General features: G+C 40.5%; 1 protein-coding gene across 3 annotated transcripts in view; it reads right to left on the reverse strand.

Moving 5' to 3' along the window:
* Positions 1-16,018, reverse strand: part of Frl (formin-like protein) — a 54,295-nt gene that overhangs the window by 14,068 nt on the left and 24,209 nt on the right. The window contains exon 1 of one of the 3 annotated variants that reach the window (XM_069041232.1): positions 8,740-9,085. The exons of the other annotated variants lie outside the window; for them this stretch is intronic. Within the exon in view, the coding sequence (XP_068897333.1) occupies positions 8,740-8,916 (177 nt within the window). The 5' untranslated portion in view covers positions 8,917-9,085. Of the gene's footprint in view, positions 1-8,739; positions 9,086-16,018 lie in introns of those variants that run through there. 3 annotated transcript variants of the gene reach the window in all.

A 16,018-nucleotide genomic window follows, 5' to 3' on the forward strand; every position in this document is an offset into this window, starting at 1 on the left:
TTGACGACCGGTCATGTGTTTTATTAGAATTGAAACTCGACAAATCGGTAGTTCTTCCATAACTGGGCATGCAGATTTACTTACGTTTAAAATGAAGCAATCACAAAGTGAAAGTGTACCTTTTTAATTTGGCTAAGTCGTTTTTTCTACAAAACTGTTTGTAAAAGATTTAAGTGAAAGATTAAGTCTATTAGGCGCAGTCAATTATCGATGAATGACTAGACGGACCAACGAACGATAATAGAAGTTAAATAAGTTTGTGCTCTTATAATAAGCTTATTGATTTTCACATTCCGTTTGAGAAACTTTACAAAAGTTCAATTTTATTCACGTATTGTTGGATCTTCCTATTCTAATCTGTCATTTTATTACATTTTTTTTTCGTGGGCCGCCTTTGATCAACTACATAACATTCATAAATTAATTCCAAAGTATTCCAATGGATGAAAAAAGAAGGACAATTGATACCGAGTGCATTGGTCCATCAGGACAATGCTCTAAGTTCTAGCTGCATTTTAGTAGTTGCCTGTGCAAAACCGATTCAAAAAAATATTGGAGCGTCCTTCTTAATCGCCAGACCTAACTCCCAGTGATTGTTGTTTATTTCCAAAATTTCAGGAGTTTTGAGCGCCGTAACAGATTTTTTGCCAATTGCAGAAAACGAATGAATCAAGAGATGTTGCGTAAAATTCAACTATCCTTGAACGTTCATAACATCGGTGTAAAATTTTTTGTTCGATACATCCCTAGAAAGGGAGTCTGTTGGATTCACTTTCGCTCACTCTCTTTCACTCACTGGTTTTCATTCCCTCGTATATTTTTGCGATTCTTTTTGATAACATAATTTTGATTTTTTAGGCAACATTTGGTACCTCGTGGCACTTGCCTCTTCCGGGACATCATCAGGAACATTTAACTCTTCATCATCCATTTCCACAACGTGCACACAACCACTTTATTGACGTTACAGCACTTTGTTTATTTTCTATTTTATTTTTTTCCATAGCAACAGACCCGTCAAAAAATGTGATTTCTTTTTATTTAAAATGTTGAATACAATTTCTAAGGAGGTATCGAACGAAACCAAATACAGCACTCGAGAGTAAGGCCGCTTTCGTTCACTTGAATTGCATGCAGTTCGCGTGAACGAAAGCTTTGCCTCCTCACTATTATTAGGGCTCGAGCGTGTACTTTTCCGGTGCGAGGACTCCCTTGTTGTAAAAAGTTTGAGAACCGCCGGTTCGGAGATTCTGCAACGAAAATTGTTCAAATTTCCCCGGTCTCTGCTTCTATGTCAAGGACAATAGATGCCCAATCACTCTCGTACGAGCAGTTCCATTAATTTTATCGTAAAATTTCTGTTTACCCATTGTTTTTATTCATTCCAATTAAATTTTTTGGTCCCGGTATAATCATACAATCGTCCGTATGAATAAAACATCCAATACAACGTATCGTGGGACTGAGGTAGTAAAAAACAAACAAAAATAATCACAATACAAAATACATTAAATAAATACAACGGAATTAGTTTAATTGTCCATTAAGTTTAATTAGAGAAACGGGGAAGCTTTTTGTTTTTCGCAGCTGTTATAAAATTATTTAGGTTATCGTAACACATTTGCGTGTTCCGTGACCTCTATCGGGGTGTGGACTAAATCAAAAGTTTTTCAAAAAGATATTTTTTGCCACACAAGTATTAAATAAGCGATTACTGTCAAAACGTATACTTTTTAATTCGAGTAAATAATTTGCAAAAGTTCAAATTTACGTTGACAATTAAAAGGAAGCTCCAAATAAAACTGCCTCCAAATAACTTTTTCATTTAAAATCCACCGGGAACGTTAAATTCCCGGCCTACTACTTACAAAAGTGACCTTGGTTAAAAATTTGCTAGAGAATGGGTTGGCAGCATTGATTCTTAAATGTCAATTGACATAGAAGTTACTTTGGTTGAATTAATTAATAATCATTTTTTACTTTTTAAAAATGATTTAAATTTGTCGACATGAAAATTTTTGTGGATTACACGTCCAGAAAATGTTTTGCGAGTGCTCGTGTTGTTCCACCTCGGCTAGGCGCCTTGGCTACGCAATACCACTCACACTCGCAAAATATCATTTTCTGGACTAGTGATCCAAATAACTAAAAGTGACGAACCAGCAACTGTTTTTAATTTTTATAATGTGAGTTCCAGTGAAAAAGCAAATCTACGTTTGTCACTCGGAAATGTAATCTCCAAAAAATTGATATCGCGCTATGATTACATTTTTCCAAAGAAAATCAGTCCTTATCACAACCTAATTTCGTTTTCTGAGATTCCACAGAAATTTCCGGGTGAAGTTCTTTCATCTTCTATTTTATCTATTTGTATTGCCTTTCCCGCAAAAGCAACATCACGCCTTCATTTATTCACTGCGCAAAAATATCTTTCGGTGTATTTACGCTAACAAACAGAAAATGCATTTTCCCCATGATTGTATCCGCATAATTTTATTTCCCCAAATTTGCCACGACCCAGCACTTTGCCAAAGCCCTCCTGCGATTATTGTTTTACTGCGTAAAATATGATTTGTCTCTCGTGCGGGGTCCTCAACCGCGTCCGGTCGACACAAAACTTTGACAATCCCCGCCAATCAACCAATCAATCAATCAATCCAATTTGCCACCGTTCCGAAAACAAACCGAGGAAAAAATCGATCGCAAGCCGTGAATCATCCGACGTCGGCGGAAAAATCGTAAAATATTCATTCGGCCTTCCTCGTCGTGCACATTTTTAATCGCGGTTCGCTTTTTCGCCTATCGGAAAATTGCTTTTATCGCCAAGGCTTCGCCGTCGAAAATAGATTTGAAGTGCGCGATGGTCGAAGTTGGCCGCTGGTTCGCCACTTCACTAATCTATCAAGCCCATTTCCTGCGACAGTCACCGCCACTTCCGCTCGACGAGCGAAACCGTGAAAGTCCCTTGAAAAAAAATTTCACGCGATTTAAGATGAATCACGACGAAAACCAACAAGGTTGGAAACAATTGAAGGATGGGGGTTGGCACGCTTCGCGGGGTGTTTACGTGCTACAACCCCAAATGGCTTAATTGTTGTCGCAGGATCCCTCCGCCAGCGTCAGTTTGGCCTTCCGTCTTCACGCGGCGTGAAGCGTTCCGGTCGGGGGACCGCGATGGCGACGGGATTACCGCTCCCGGGGGACTTCGGCATTCCTCCGTGCGATTACACCTGCTCGGTGGCAGCTGGACGGGTCGTTTTGTCGACAGCTCGCGAAGCGAGAGTAATTTTATCGGAAGGGGTGGGTTTTGTTTGCCCGAGGGAACACCCTGAAAGCGTTCAGTCGTTGACACGGCTCGTGACGAGATGCGTTGAGGAAGGTTTGGCCGCAACAACGAAAATAAACACGTAATATCCGAGTTATAAATAGGGAGTGATTATTTTCGGAAATTGAATTTCGGCGGCGTCTCCGGTCAGGGGCGGCGTGATAGGGGATAGTGGCTTCCGGGGGCTAAAGTGGCCCCATTTACAATACATATTTACGATATTTTTTCGTGTTTTAAAGCCTGAGGCACTTTTCTTTGCGTGCCTATTCAGAAACTCATCCATCTTTCCAAAATCGTCATAATTATGTATATACAGGGTGTCTCTGAAATGCACGCCAAAATTTTAACCACAATCTACTGGCTTAATGTAGAACTCGGAAAAAATATTTAAAAAATTGTATGTCAAAAAATAAAATGACATTTAATTTTTGAGGTATGTACATTTTTTTTTTTAAATTGCCTTTAGTCTTCTACGTTGTCCCACAACCTCGTAGGTAAAATTTTGGCACATTTTAAAAATACATATACTCTTGTATATCTTGTATAACAAGGAAACCGCATTGGTGTACATTTTATAAAATATGATATATGTACAAGGGTGTATTTTTAAAATGTGCCGAAATTTTACCTACGGGGTTGTGGGATAATGTAGTAATGTGGGTAATGTAAAAACAATTTAAAAAATTATACCTTAAAAATTTAATGTCATTTTATTTTTTAACATAGCATTTTTTGAATATTTTTTCCGAGTTGTACATGAAGCCAGTAGCTCGTGGTTAAAATTTTACCGTGCATTTCAGGGACACCTTGTGCATATACATACCTACATATGTACCAGATTTTTAATTTTTAATTACGATTTTGAAACTTTCTATTTGAAAAATGTGTTCCCTCTCAAATTTTATTTTCTAATAGGATTCTTGTTCCTTGTTCTTGTATTTTCATTTTGAAATTTTCAAATTTTAGAACTTTTTGTGCAACCGTACAATTTCCAAAACTGTTTCAACGTACATAACAATCCCTTTTACTTGTCTTCTTTTATCCTCTTTTTGTTCTCTTCAACCTCCAAACCACCCAAAACAAAACCTCCTGGTTTTGCCAAAAACAAATCGACCCCATATGGATGTTAACCCATCCTCTTCTGCAGCTTTCCCACACCAATAAAGGTATCTCACTTTCACCCGACGAGATGGATCAATTGAATTTACGCTATCGATTAAACCATTGTCGCAACCACCACCACCGCGGCAATAACCGGCCGCAACCCATTTCGTCGGTAAAAACCCTCCTCCCGGTGCCCCACCCTGTCTCGCCGTTCGTGCCGTCGCCCGCCCCCGTCTAATGGCTCTCGTGCACGCACAGATGCTCTCGTTGTTGCAGGAAAGACCGATCGCTTTTTACGCTGATAGTAAAGTTTATTTTGGAACATCTGGAAACGACCGAATGGAAACAGGTGTGAACGTCTCTTTGATCGCTTTCGATTTGGATTTTTTTCCGGGGCGACCGGATCGCAAACGTTGCGGGGCTGCCCACACGAACCGCAACTTCTGGCGTGGGACTCTGCATCTTTAATGGACGCGACAGGACGTAGTAACACATGTTGCACGGGGTGTTGGATTATCTGTTGGGAAACTGCAGGAAAACTAGCGAAGGCTCCGGATAGGAGCAAAATCATTTGGAGGAACAGCAAATGCTCACGGGGGTTCGGAACCGCCAGAAAAAAATTGATGGGGGGTAGATGGGAAGATTTGGAGACGGGAGAGGGGGCCATTTTGGACGAAAAATCAGTCTCGGGGCTTAATTGTCTATCGTAAAGTTTCTATTATCGAGATAAGTGGAATGATTGAAATATGATAAAAAATTTCCGCAACAAGTAATAATAAATTAATAAGCATCTCCTTCAAGGTTGGAGAAAAATATTGCGTTGCACCTGTCTCGGGTTCTGCAATACATATACGCTGCGCGCAGAGGAATTATCATAAAATACATAGGGAAGATAAGATGTATAAATAAATAAAAAGGCCGACAACACTGATAATTTTATTTGTGTTCAAGAGACAACTGCAGGAGCCAGCAGGACTATCTCTTATCGTTTAAATTTCTCTCCGTATCATTTTTAAAATCTTGTATCAAATGTAGTATGTATGTATTGTTATAATCAACACTCAATTTGTCAGGATTCAAAAAACAAACTCAGACCTCTTAATAATTCACTATATTAAGGACTCTTGCAAATCAGTACAAGTTACCAGATCTTAGGTCAAAACAAGAGTGTCTAAAAACTAACTAAAATCGCATTTATACATCCCCTTTCTTACATCTGGCATCCATCTATCACCTCACTCACCCAACGCCCACACCAAATACACAAACCACATGCACCCGCAAAAGACCACAACGGTCATATCAGTCCCAGCAAATTTACACACTAACCATAAAACATGTCAACTGTTTCTAACACCCATGGGAAACGCAGAGGGCTGTCTCAGATCTGTCGACAAGTGTGACTAATGGACATTTGCCCTCGTTTCGCATAAGTGAAAACTACCACGGTCCTAACAAAACAAAAAAAGGAACTTATGTCTAATTAATCTGTAACAGTATTTACGATTGTCCTCGCAAAGATAAGTTTTAATTATCCTGACTCATCCATAGATGAGTCCTCGCAGTTTATTTGGTTTTGACTGTTTTATGGTTCTGATCTAGATAGGACAATCAGTTTCATATAAATAACATTATCGAGTGGCACAAGATCAATATCCCGCAATATCGTTTCATAGGTCGATTAATTTTTTAACAGCTTGGCCGTCCTATTGTTTAGAACGAGAGATTTTAAACTTTTCCTAATTTATTTACATCTCATAATAAATTGATATCGTAAGTTCGATCGAGTCCATGATAATGGACAAAAAAGTGTAAAAACTGAAATTAAATATACATATTAGTTTTCGAAAGCAGTTGGCCCTGAAAATTCAAATTTAAGTTGGCAGTACGGCCATTTATAGTAATTTTAGAGTTCCTTGGTTTACATTTCAATTGTCAAAAAAAAAGACAAGGTCGTCAAGTGTTATCGTCATCGTTTGCTATTTTCGGGCTTTTTTCAAATTTTTCAAGTTTTAAAATAAGAACAATGTCGTTTTTAAGTGTTGGAGAACGTGAGGCAGTCTGTCGTTGATGAGAATTTAAACTAAAATTTATTCACTTGTAATTACTGTCGCGAGCAAAAAATTCTGGTCGTCAATGTCATTTCAAAATTTGGTTAGTGACAAACTAAAATTCTTAATTTTTTCCCTGCCTGATTATGCCCACGTCAACAAAGTGTCAAAAAATTAACTAGTTAATGTCAATTAATGTCATACAGCATGATGATAGGTTATGATTTTACGATCGTTTTACAATGGAGTATTTTCTATTGCGTCAAAACATGATTTTGACGACCAGTTTTTTTTGCTCGCGACAGTACATGAGTGCTTCGAAATTATCAATTTGTAATACGAAAGTTAATTAGCAACCAAGAACTGTCATTTTTTGACGTTTCAATTTGTCAAAATTTGTCAAAAAATGACACGAGTGTTTTAATCAACTTGAGTACTACAACAGATAATTTCAGAAGCACGAATGTAATTCGGTAAGATTATTTTATGAATAAAGTTGTTTAATTAAAGTCCTTTAAAATGGTTGCAAGTTGCTCGTCAGAAGTTGACGATTCGTGTTGACATTTGATATAAAAATAAAAAATGTGACGCTAGTATTCACCGTTGCCTTGAAAATTAAAAATAAAAACACTTGAAAAAGGACAACAAAATTATCGCTGTAATCCAAAAAATAAAGCCTTACGATTGGTCGAAAACGATGCTGAATGAAATAATCACTTTTATATGTACTTTGCTTGTCATTTCTTTTAGATCATAATCTCAAACTATCGAAATTGATACTTAGTTACTTTTTTGTATCTGAATCAAAATGGCGGTGTCCATCCTCATGGCCTGCTGCATCGACAACCATTTTGAATTATAATTATAATACACCGTTTGAGTTGACAAAAAAACTGGTGACTTTTATGTCATGTCCCAACGAGAAAATCGTTTTATCAAAAAAAGATTACAAAAAGCAAGACGTCTAAATTTGAAATGTATGTCAGCTGTCAATAATGACAATAAAACAAACAGAAATAACTATACAAGTCTTTCCAATTTCAAGTAAAATTTTTTATTGCCAACTGAAACAGTTACGTTGCTCACGCAGTGAAACACCAACAAAAGTGAAACTTTTTTTTTTTAAGAATAACAAACCACAACACCAAGTCATTTTTGTTTACTTGATGCCGACTCGAACAACACTGATTCAAGTGACTCGTGGAATTCCACAAGGGTGACACCGGAATCTGAGAGTACGGTGCCGTGATCGCTTCGCTCACATGACAACTGTCAAAGCCTTCAATACTAATCGATATTCGTTGCGAGTCAACGTATCGGAATTCGCCCCTCCCGAGGGGGTCCCACATTCTTTTCTGAACACCGTGTAGATCCAGTTCGTAACGTGCGGTCGGAATAATTTACGACATCCCTTTCGGGTGACTGCATCGACGTGAAAGGGGAGGAATGTGCGAACCAACCGGCATGTAGTGATGATCTCAAGCAACGACTTTTTTATTTGGAATTCATGAAATGCCTCCGACCGGAGAACGGTAAAGCCGTCTCGTCCTTATTACCTCCTCAAGGATGGTCGAAAATTTGCATTACGATCTTGATCGTCGTCCGGTCGGAAACTCCTTCTCCGACTCGAGATTCGGATTCTTCGCGCTGCTGGTGGTCGCCACAAAATCTGCACGCTCGTACAAAAACGAAAACAAACAAACAATTCTGGTGTCGACGCTCCGGTGGGCAACGACGAAACAAAAAATTTCGACGACGACGGCGCCGTGACCGCCCGATTTCGTCCAATTGACCCGTTGGCATGGGTGCCAACGTTCGAATTAATTAACGCATGTGGTCCTTCGGTTAGTCAGCGCTTGCATCACGGCACCTAACCTATATTTATGTTAATTCGGTCCCAAAGCTGCAACTTTCGCGTGAATCATTGCAGAAATGTCGAAAATCGAAAGTCCAAGCGGTTATCGTAAATTTTTTAGCACCGCGACCGGTGGTACCTCTCGTCTGTTGTTTACGATCGTAAATCGCTGCTGGAACGCAAATTGAGTAATAACGCGAGCGGCCAATTAAATTTTAACAGTGGGATGTTTGGCAATTCGCGTTTTCTGCAGCCGGGCGACAAAAAGCAGCAGAAGACCGAGTCGCCGGTGCGTGCGACATTCCTGCATTGTTTTGGTACGAAAACAAGATGCGAACGACACAAACACTGATAAAGCGCGGCCGTAAAACGTGATCGGTATCGAAGGCCGAGTCCGGTCTCACCAGCACTTTGGTGAATCTCCTCTCGAGCTCGTTGGGGTCGGGCATGGGCTGCTTCGACTTGGCCCTGATGGTGCTCTGCCTGATGCTGGCCTGCCTCCCGTGCAGCTTCGACGAGATCACGCTCTCGGGCCGCTCGGGCTCCTGGCAGGGGCCCTCTTTCGACACTCCCAGGCCCATGGTGGACGACGAACGCAAAGACGACGGCCGAAGAACTATCACTTTTTTCTCCTGGGGCACCGGTCACGCATCACGCACGATTTCGGTTCGCATGAACGCAACAGGTTTGACGCGACGCGACCGTACAACGTGCACCAAACTCGAAACTCGCAAAACTAAACAAAGTTTTATTTACGCGAGTTTTGGTGGCGGCGAGTGCGCATGTACCGGAATTTTTTACGACCGCCGAAGCTGGCGCCATCTCGGAGTCGATAGCGAGACGAGAGCGCTCGGTAACGTGGGGATCTGCGACGCAACTGAACTCGACACCTGCTATTAAAATATTTAATTTCGTTAAATCTACAGCAAAACGGCGAAATCATCCGAAACAAGAAGAACCAATCGAATTTGTACGATTTGTACTATGATTTGAACATTTTCTCAAAACTCTAAGACTAAACTTCCATCAAGTGTCCGTGTGCACATCTTTTTGACCTGACTCTTCTAATGTGCTCCTGTTTTTTGTCTTCTCTTTCAGTCTGGCTTCCAACTGTGCCCAGGGGTCTTCCAAAAATGAGGGATGCACAAATTTTGATATGTCAGGCTGGTGGTCATTTTCCTAAAACAATTGAAATTTCCAGACTGTCACAATTCCATGATCCCACCATACCCAATAAGATGAATTTTGGCTGAAAGACGAATTATTCGAACTATTTACAGAGCGGTTGCCCCCTGACCACCTGTGGTATCTTCTGTTGTTCTGCGGATAGTTTCTGGGGCTTCCTCTGTGAAATTTCGACTGGGGACTGCTGTAATACGTCGGTTTGAACCTCTGCGTCTGCGGGGATGCCTGCGGTGAATCGCCGAACGCGAGAAAATCGGCCGTGTCGGATTTGTTCTGACATTCTTGGTTCAAACTTGTGTTGAAATAAACGAAACCTGGCGAGTTGTTGGAGGTGTTCTGGCACGATCTGTCCATCTTGTCGTTCGTGAGCTTCGTCAACTGTTGTCGTTATTGCTGAAGAAAGACACTTTTCGTGCGTTTTCCCCCGATTTCTTTATTTATTACGTTCTGTTTATAAACATATGATGAGGTTAGGTTCGTACGCGCATGCGCGTCATAAAATTTCGTTCTACTCTCGTCAGACCTAATTCCCATTAGACATAAAAGGTTTTTTTTCCGAAAAACTATTTATCACGAAAAATTATGTTCAAAATCACTCGGTCATTAACTTTAAAACATGATCTCTCTCGACAAATTTAGTTACAAAAGTTGACTTGATCATTATAGTGAATGCGCCAGTATGTAGACTACCTACTATACAGTCGTGTTTGGAGTGTGGCCTGTCTAACAGAATTTAATAAGAGAAAACAATTTTTTATGAAATTGGAATGAGGCAACGATAAATGATTAATGAATGATTTGATGAGACCCTTTTAACACTTAAATTCCCCACGCTACAAACTGCGAAGCTACGAAGTAAAATTGTGTCATCAGTTAATTGACATTTACACTGGCAAAAGCTAAATAATTTTCCGGTTTTTGAGCTGAACGTTTTCAACTTTTTGCGGCAAAAACAAACTTCAAAGTGAAATTAAAAGTTAACCATGTCTCTATTTACTGCACGTCCATAAACGAAAATTGGCTTTTTTTCTTGTCGTCTGTCAGCAAAGTATTTTTTTGCGCGGCCCTGCTCTCACCGTTACTTCCGAGAGAAACGCAACAAAACATTTTTCATCCGGCCAACTTCGACACAAAAAATGCTGCGATAACCGTAAAACATGGATGACACATCAATTACAACAACGAGAGCGGTTACGATACGAACCCGAAGAAGTTGGAAAATGTACACACAACGCAAGAATGATAAAAGAGGCCGCAATTTAATATTCCATTAAACTTCTCGTTACGGAGTTGGAGTGGCTGCTGCAGGTGGAGTCTCGAGACCCACCCCTTTGTCATTTCCTCTGGATATCGTAACCGACGACTTTTCGTGTGGAATTTCTTAAATTTAATAAAGGGGAGGCGACTTTATTAAAACTTGAAGGTGTTTTTTTTTCGCAAACATAGACACTCGGTCTCGTCGTTCGTTTTTGCAACGAACGTAAAAGGTGGAAATAAATGGACCACCGGATGTATAGGTATGTAGTAATTTATTGCGTTACACAAAGAAATCAGTGATAAATTTATATACAGCACTTTACAAGACCCTTTATACCTCGATAGTGTAGTAATATAAACCAATCAGATGGCGCGCATACAAGTAGAAGGCATTATTAAAATCACAGTGATGATAGAAACAAATAATAATAATAATAGACAGGTTTGGGTACGGTTTGGTCGGTTTGGACCCGTCGTTACAAAGCCAATCGATATTCCTTTGTCGATTAATAATTAAGGGATGACTGATATATATACACAAATGACACTTTTTGGTTAGTACATACGACACGATGAAATATTTTTTTTACACAATTCGTAGAAAAGATAGACTAACAATGGAAACGACTGACAAACTATAAACTAGACGGTAAACAGATGAGAAACAAATAAACATTTGACATTTAAAATGGTCGCCCAGGAAGTAGTAGTACACCCTACGTATAAAAGTTTAATTTGATAATTACATCGTATCATCATCATCGTCAAAATAAATAGTTATTCCTCTAGTGGTGACATTTAGACTTTTGAGCAAGTGATCGTTGATACAGGCAAGTGGTAAAAATTCAATTTGATCGTGGCCAGTTGTTAGTCAGTTAGAATTCAAAGTTACACGATGAAGCCATCCATTTATGTAAATTTAGAAAAACTTTCACGTCGGAGGCAGGGTAATTCGATGACCGTTTCGTTACGTTTCGTTTTATATTGACTCTCTTTCTCTGGTGTGTGTACGTGTGTGTGTTTTTTTTAATTATGTAATTGATCGATCGAACGTCGTTTGATCCATCGAATTACCGAACATCGTCAGGGCTTGAAAATAGCGGTGTCTACGATAACAAGTTGGACCTCTCGACTAACCCCTAGAATAAGTAGTATAGTTAAAGCTATAGAAAAAATGTAAAAGTTGTACGAACACCCCTCCAACATCCGTCGTCCACCTCTTCCGTTCTAAATATCGTAGGGTATGTTATCGTTAAAGCTCGTGTTTATCGACTTTGGTCCCGTTTCGTTAAAAATTCAAAAGCAACAAACAACATCCTGTTATTTTGTGAAACGAAATCTGTTTTGTGTTGGTTAGTTTCCGATATGTAATTTAAGTCGCCGTTCGAAGGCCAATGTTCGTACAAAGCTCGCAGTTGTCAGTACAGTATCGACGCCTATACTATGGCAAAGTTCTAAGTTAGACAGACTCTGGTTACACAAGTTACTGATGATGAGATGCTGTGGCGAGGCGGTCCGGAGAACGTCTACAAAAAAATAAGTCTCTGTCTGCCGCCGCCTCCTTCCTTTTATCGCCGTCCAAAACGTGACCGTTATGTACACCGGAAAAGTCCTCGCTCTTCACCCGTCGTCGATGATCCTCTATGGAGTCGTGATGAACATAATAAGATGATGGTTTTTTGTGGCCCCCTTTGTGCTAGAATCCGTCTTAGTGCCGTTCGTCGTCCTCGCGTCCCCGCGTTACTCCAGGAACCTCTGGGTCTCCTCCTCGATGTCGTCCCTGTCCTCGTCTTCCGGCGGGGACGGTCCCGACACCGACAACGTCGGCAGCCCGAAGTGGTTCTCCTCCAGGGAGATGTTATCGACGCTCCGCGCCTTCCTGCACAGACGCGACACCGATCCGTGACGCCTGAAAAACTCCTTCGGATCCAGACCTGGGCCGCTGTTCGACACGAATATCGCCGAATTTATGCGGGGACGGTGCTTGCGCGGCGGCTGCGGAGGGCACGGCTGCAGGGGAAAAACGTGAAACTCGTCAAAAATTACAACGGAGTGGGATCGAGTTGCGACGTTCGCGGTTTGCGGCCTCACCTACCTCGACAGCTTCCACTTATTTACAGCTTCTCTCCTCTTCCGGCATCTGTTTCCGTTCAATTGAAGGAAAGAGTGGAAACTGCCAAGGGTGAAACACTGCACGCGTTCAAATCCGGCTTTTGATGTTCGCCAAAACGAACCAAAATCGATACCGGTGTCGCAATTAAGAACCGCACACGTCGCAACGCGACCGCGTTCGGTTGTCGGTGACGCTTTTCGGGCTGTTGGCAAAACACCTGTTCGATAAAGTCGGTTGATCACCGAACGGCCGGAACGAGTTAAAAATTCGCACGACGTGCGGGAAAATGTAAAAAACTGGCAACAAACGGTCTGGTCCTTCGAGCCGGATAAATAAAATTTTCATTTATTTCTTCAAATTCAAACCAATCAAACGAAAACTAATACAACACATTTTTTCCTATTTAGAGCAATTACTTGTTGCTCGGTACAGTAGGAACGACATCTTATGTTTTCACTCTTATCCAATTATTTCCAAATATTTTTCAGTGTCCTTTTTACTCTACCTTATTCCTTCGCCAAGTGATGTTATTCGTTTTGACTCGTGCCGGCCACTCGCGTCGGTGAGATCGAATTAAAAACGTTTTTTCCGCTTGGGTAATTTCGTCAACAGCCGAAAAAAGCGTCGAACGATTCGAAATGATCAACTTAATGCAATAGCAGTGTACTGGACGGACCAGAGAGCTTCGACGTACACAATTTAATTACACGTAGTGGAAAAAAATGTCACAGTGTGTTTGAAGACGCACAAAAGTTTTTGGTGTTGCCACAAAGAAAAATATACACGGTGCAACAAAAACATTAACATTGAGAAAAAACAACACCACAACACGCGCTAACCACCGGCTGACTTGCGACGCCCCATCGTCTATTAACGGACCTCTCTTCTCTACATGTGTCAATTAAAAATAGTGTCTGCTTGTTCTGGAGAAAGCGGTGCCAAAGTAAAAGTGTCGAGCGCGAAGGACCAGCCGGTGGTGGGCTGGTCCTCCGACCGGCGGTGTGGCACAGGGTGCTGCAATTCCTACAACAAGCGTCTGTTGCCATCATCTCCACCACCCTGTACATTGGGAGACTGTAAGGTGAGAGAAAGCAGCGACTAACCATGCAAACGCGTCGACCCCCGGACCGGGTGCGATCCGGGAGCGTCCGCGCGGATGTAAACGATGGTGGAGGCGCCGGGCGAGATGCTCGCCAGACTTACGGACGGGAGCGACGATGAGGGTTCGACTGGCTGCTAGGTGCCCTCGACGCGGTGGAGGAGTGCGAATTGGCACCCACAATCGCGCGAATCTCGCGTTCGTCTTGGGTAGCCGAAACACTGATCCCACATGCAGCACCCCTATACCAACACACTGGATCAAAATTCATATCGAGACAGCACCACGGGAACCGTCGCGACAACCACCACTACCACCGCGACACTTACCTTTCTCGCGTGGAAAAAACAAAAATAATCCGACAGAAATTTCCGTCGCTCCGTCTTAATTAACAATTCTTTTTTGCTCCTCTCTTCGTCCGTCCGCCCTGCCCGCCAGAAACTTAATTATTTCAAAGCGTAAAGTTGCGGATGCATGACGGGGTCGGGGTCGGGGTGGGGATCGGGGTGCCCCATCTAAAGTGCTGCAAGTTTTTAATTGTGCTCCAAGATGAAGTGGACCACCGGAAGATTAAATTGTTTCTTTTTAACGTGCCGTCGACGCGTTGCGCATTTTAGATGTCACACCATCGTTACTGACGAATCGCGATGCACTTTAAAAACGATGCGAAAAAGTAAACGTGTCAACTTTGTATACATATTTAATCGACAAAAAAACAAAACAGTAATCTGATGGAGTTATTTGGATTGACCGTGGTGTCCCAATTTCTCCACGTCATGCGTGATTCCACTTTTCATCTCGTGTCGGATATTTGATAAACATCCGAATAACTCATTTCCTAAATTACACCGTGGGCTTAAAGTATCTGAAAAAATTGCGGCGTCCCATTTTTACGTTTTATTCAATTTTCTATTTAATGGTTTGGCTCACTTTATTTTTCAAGTTATGTTTTTCTCGCATAACAAAACCAAATTTAAATATTTATCCGAGCTGGGTCTGCTCCTTCAAGCCGAATAACACGCGAGACTAGGTACTGAACTAGTTAATTTCCCGTCTTAAAATAAATTTGGTGCTGCCAGGAAAACAAGAAGATCGCAAATAATAATCGTCTGTTAACTAATTTACTCTTCTCGGTCCAAAACGAACGACATTGTTATTAATAAAAAAAAGTCGACCGAAATATTATCAAAACAGACGTAACGTACCTAGTACTTTCGGAAAGCAAGGACGGCGTTTTAAATTTTAATAAAACGTATACAGGGTGTAACAGAAAAAAGTGCATTTATTTTAACTGATAATAGAACTCAGTTATTACAACTTTTCTAAATAATTTTTTTTTTTCGAAAACAAATTCTGAAGGTTTTTAAAAATTACTTAATCTAAATTTACAAAATATTTGCTTACCCGCCTATGGAATGATTTTAATCTATACTCCGGACAACGTAATATTTTATCTGCCCCGCCCATTACATTTTCTTAGTTACCAATCAAATAGGTTGTTAAGACGATCTGATTTACACAGAAAAAAAATTCTGACCTTCGAATTGTCTTAATAACATTTTATTTTTTAAAACCTAAAACAATAATTGTGGACTTGACAGCAAAATTCTAACCTTACGTTTTTTACGTGGCAAATGTGATAAAAAATTATACAGATTGAATCTGGCTTTGATTCTCATTGGTCAATTTATGTGGGCGGAGCAGATAAAAAGTTATGACGGCAATACTATAACTACATTTAATCAAGAAATAAAACAAAGCAGTAATAAAAAAAACAAACGAAAGTGAAACCATTTTATTCATTAAATGCAATACGACGGGAATAAAAACACAGTTTTTACGATTCCTGTTTAAAAAAGTTTTCAGATTCATAAAATTACATTCAACGTGAACGGCACGTCAAAATAAAGGGAGGACAAATGGCAATTCAATTTTGCAAATTCCAAGAAACTTTATTTAGAAAAGTTGTAATTGATGAGTACTACTACCAGTTAAAATAAGTGCACTTTTTTTGTTACGCCCTGTATCA

Source organism: Tenebrio molitor, chromosome 3, assembly GCF_963966145.1.
Source record: "Tenebrio molitor chromosome 3, icTenMoli1.1, whole genome shotgun sequence".
In the NCBI taxonomy this organism is placed as follows: Eukaryota; Metazoa; Arthropoda; class Insecta; order Coleoptera; family Tenebrionidae; genus Tenebrio; species Tenebrio molitor.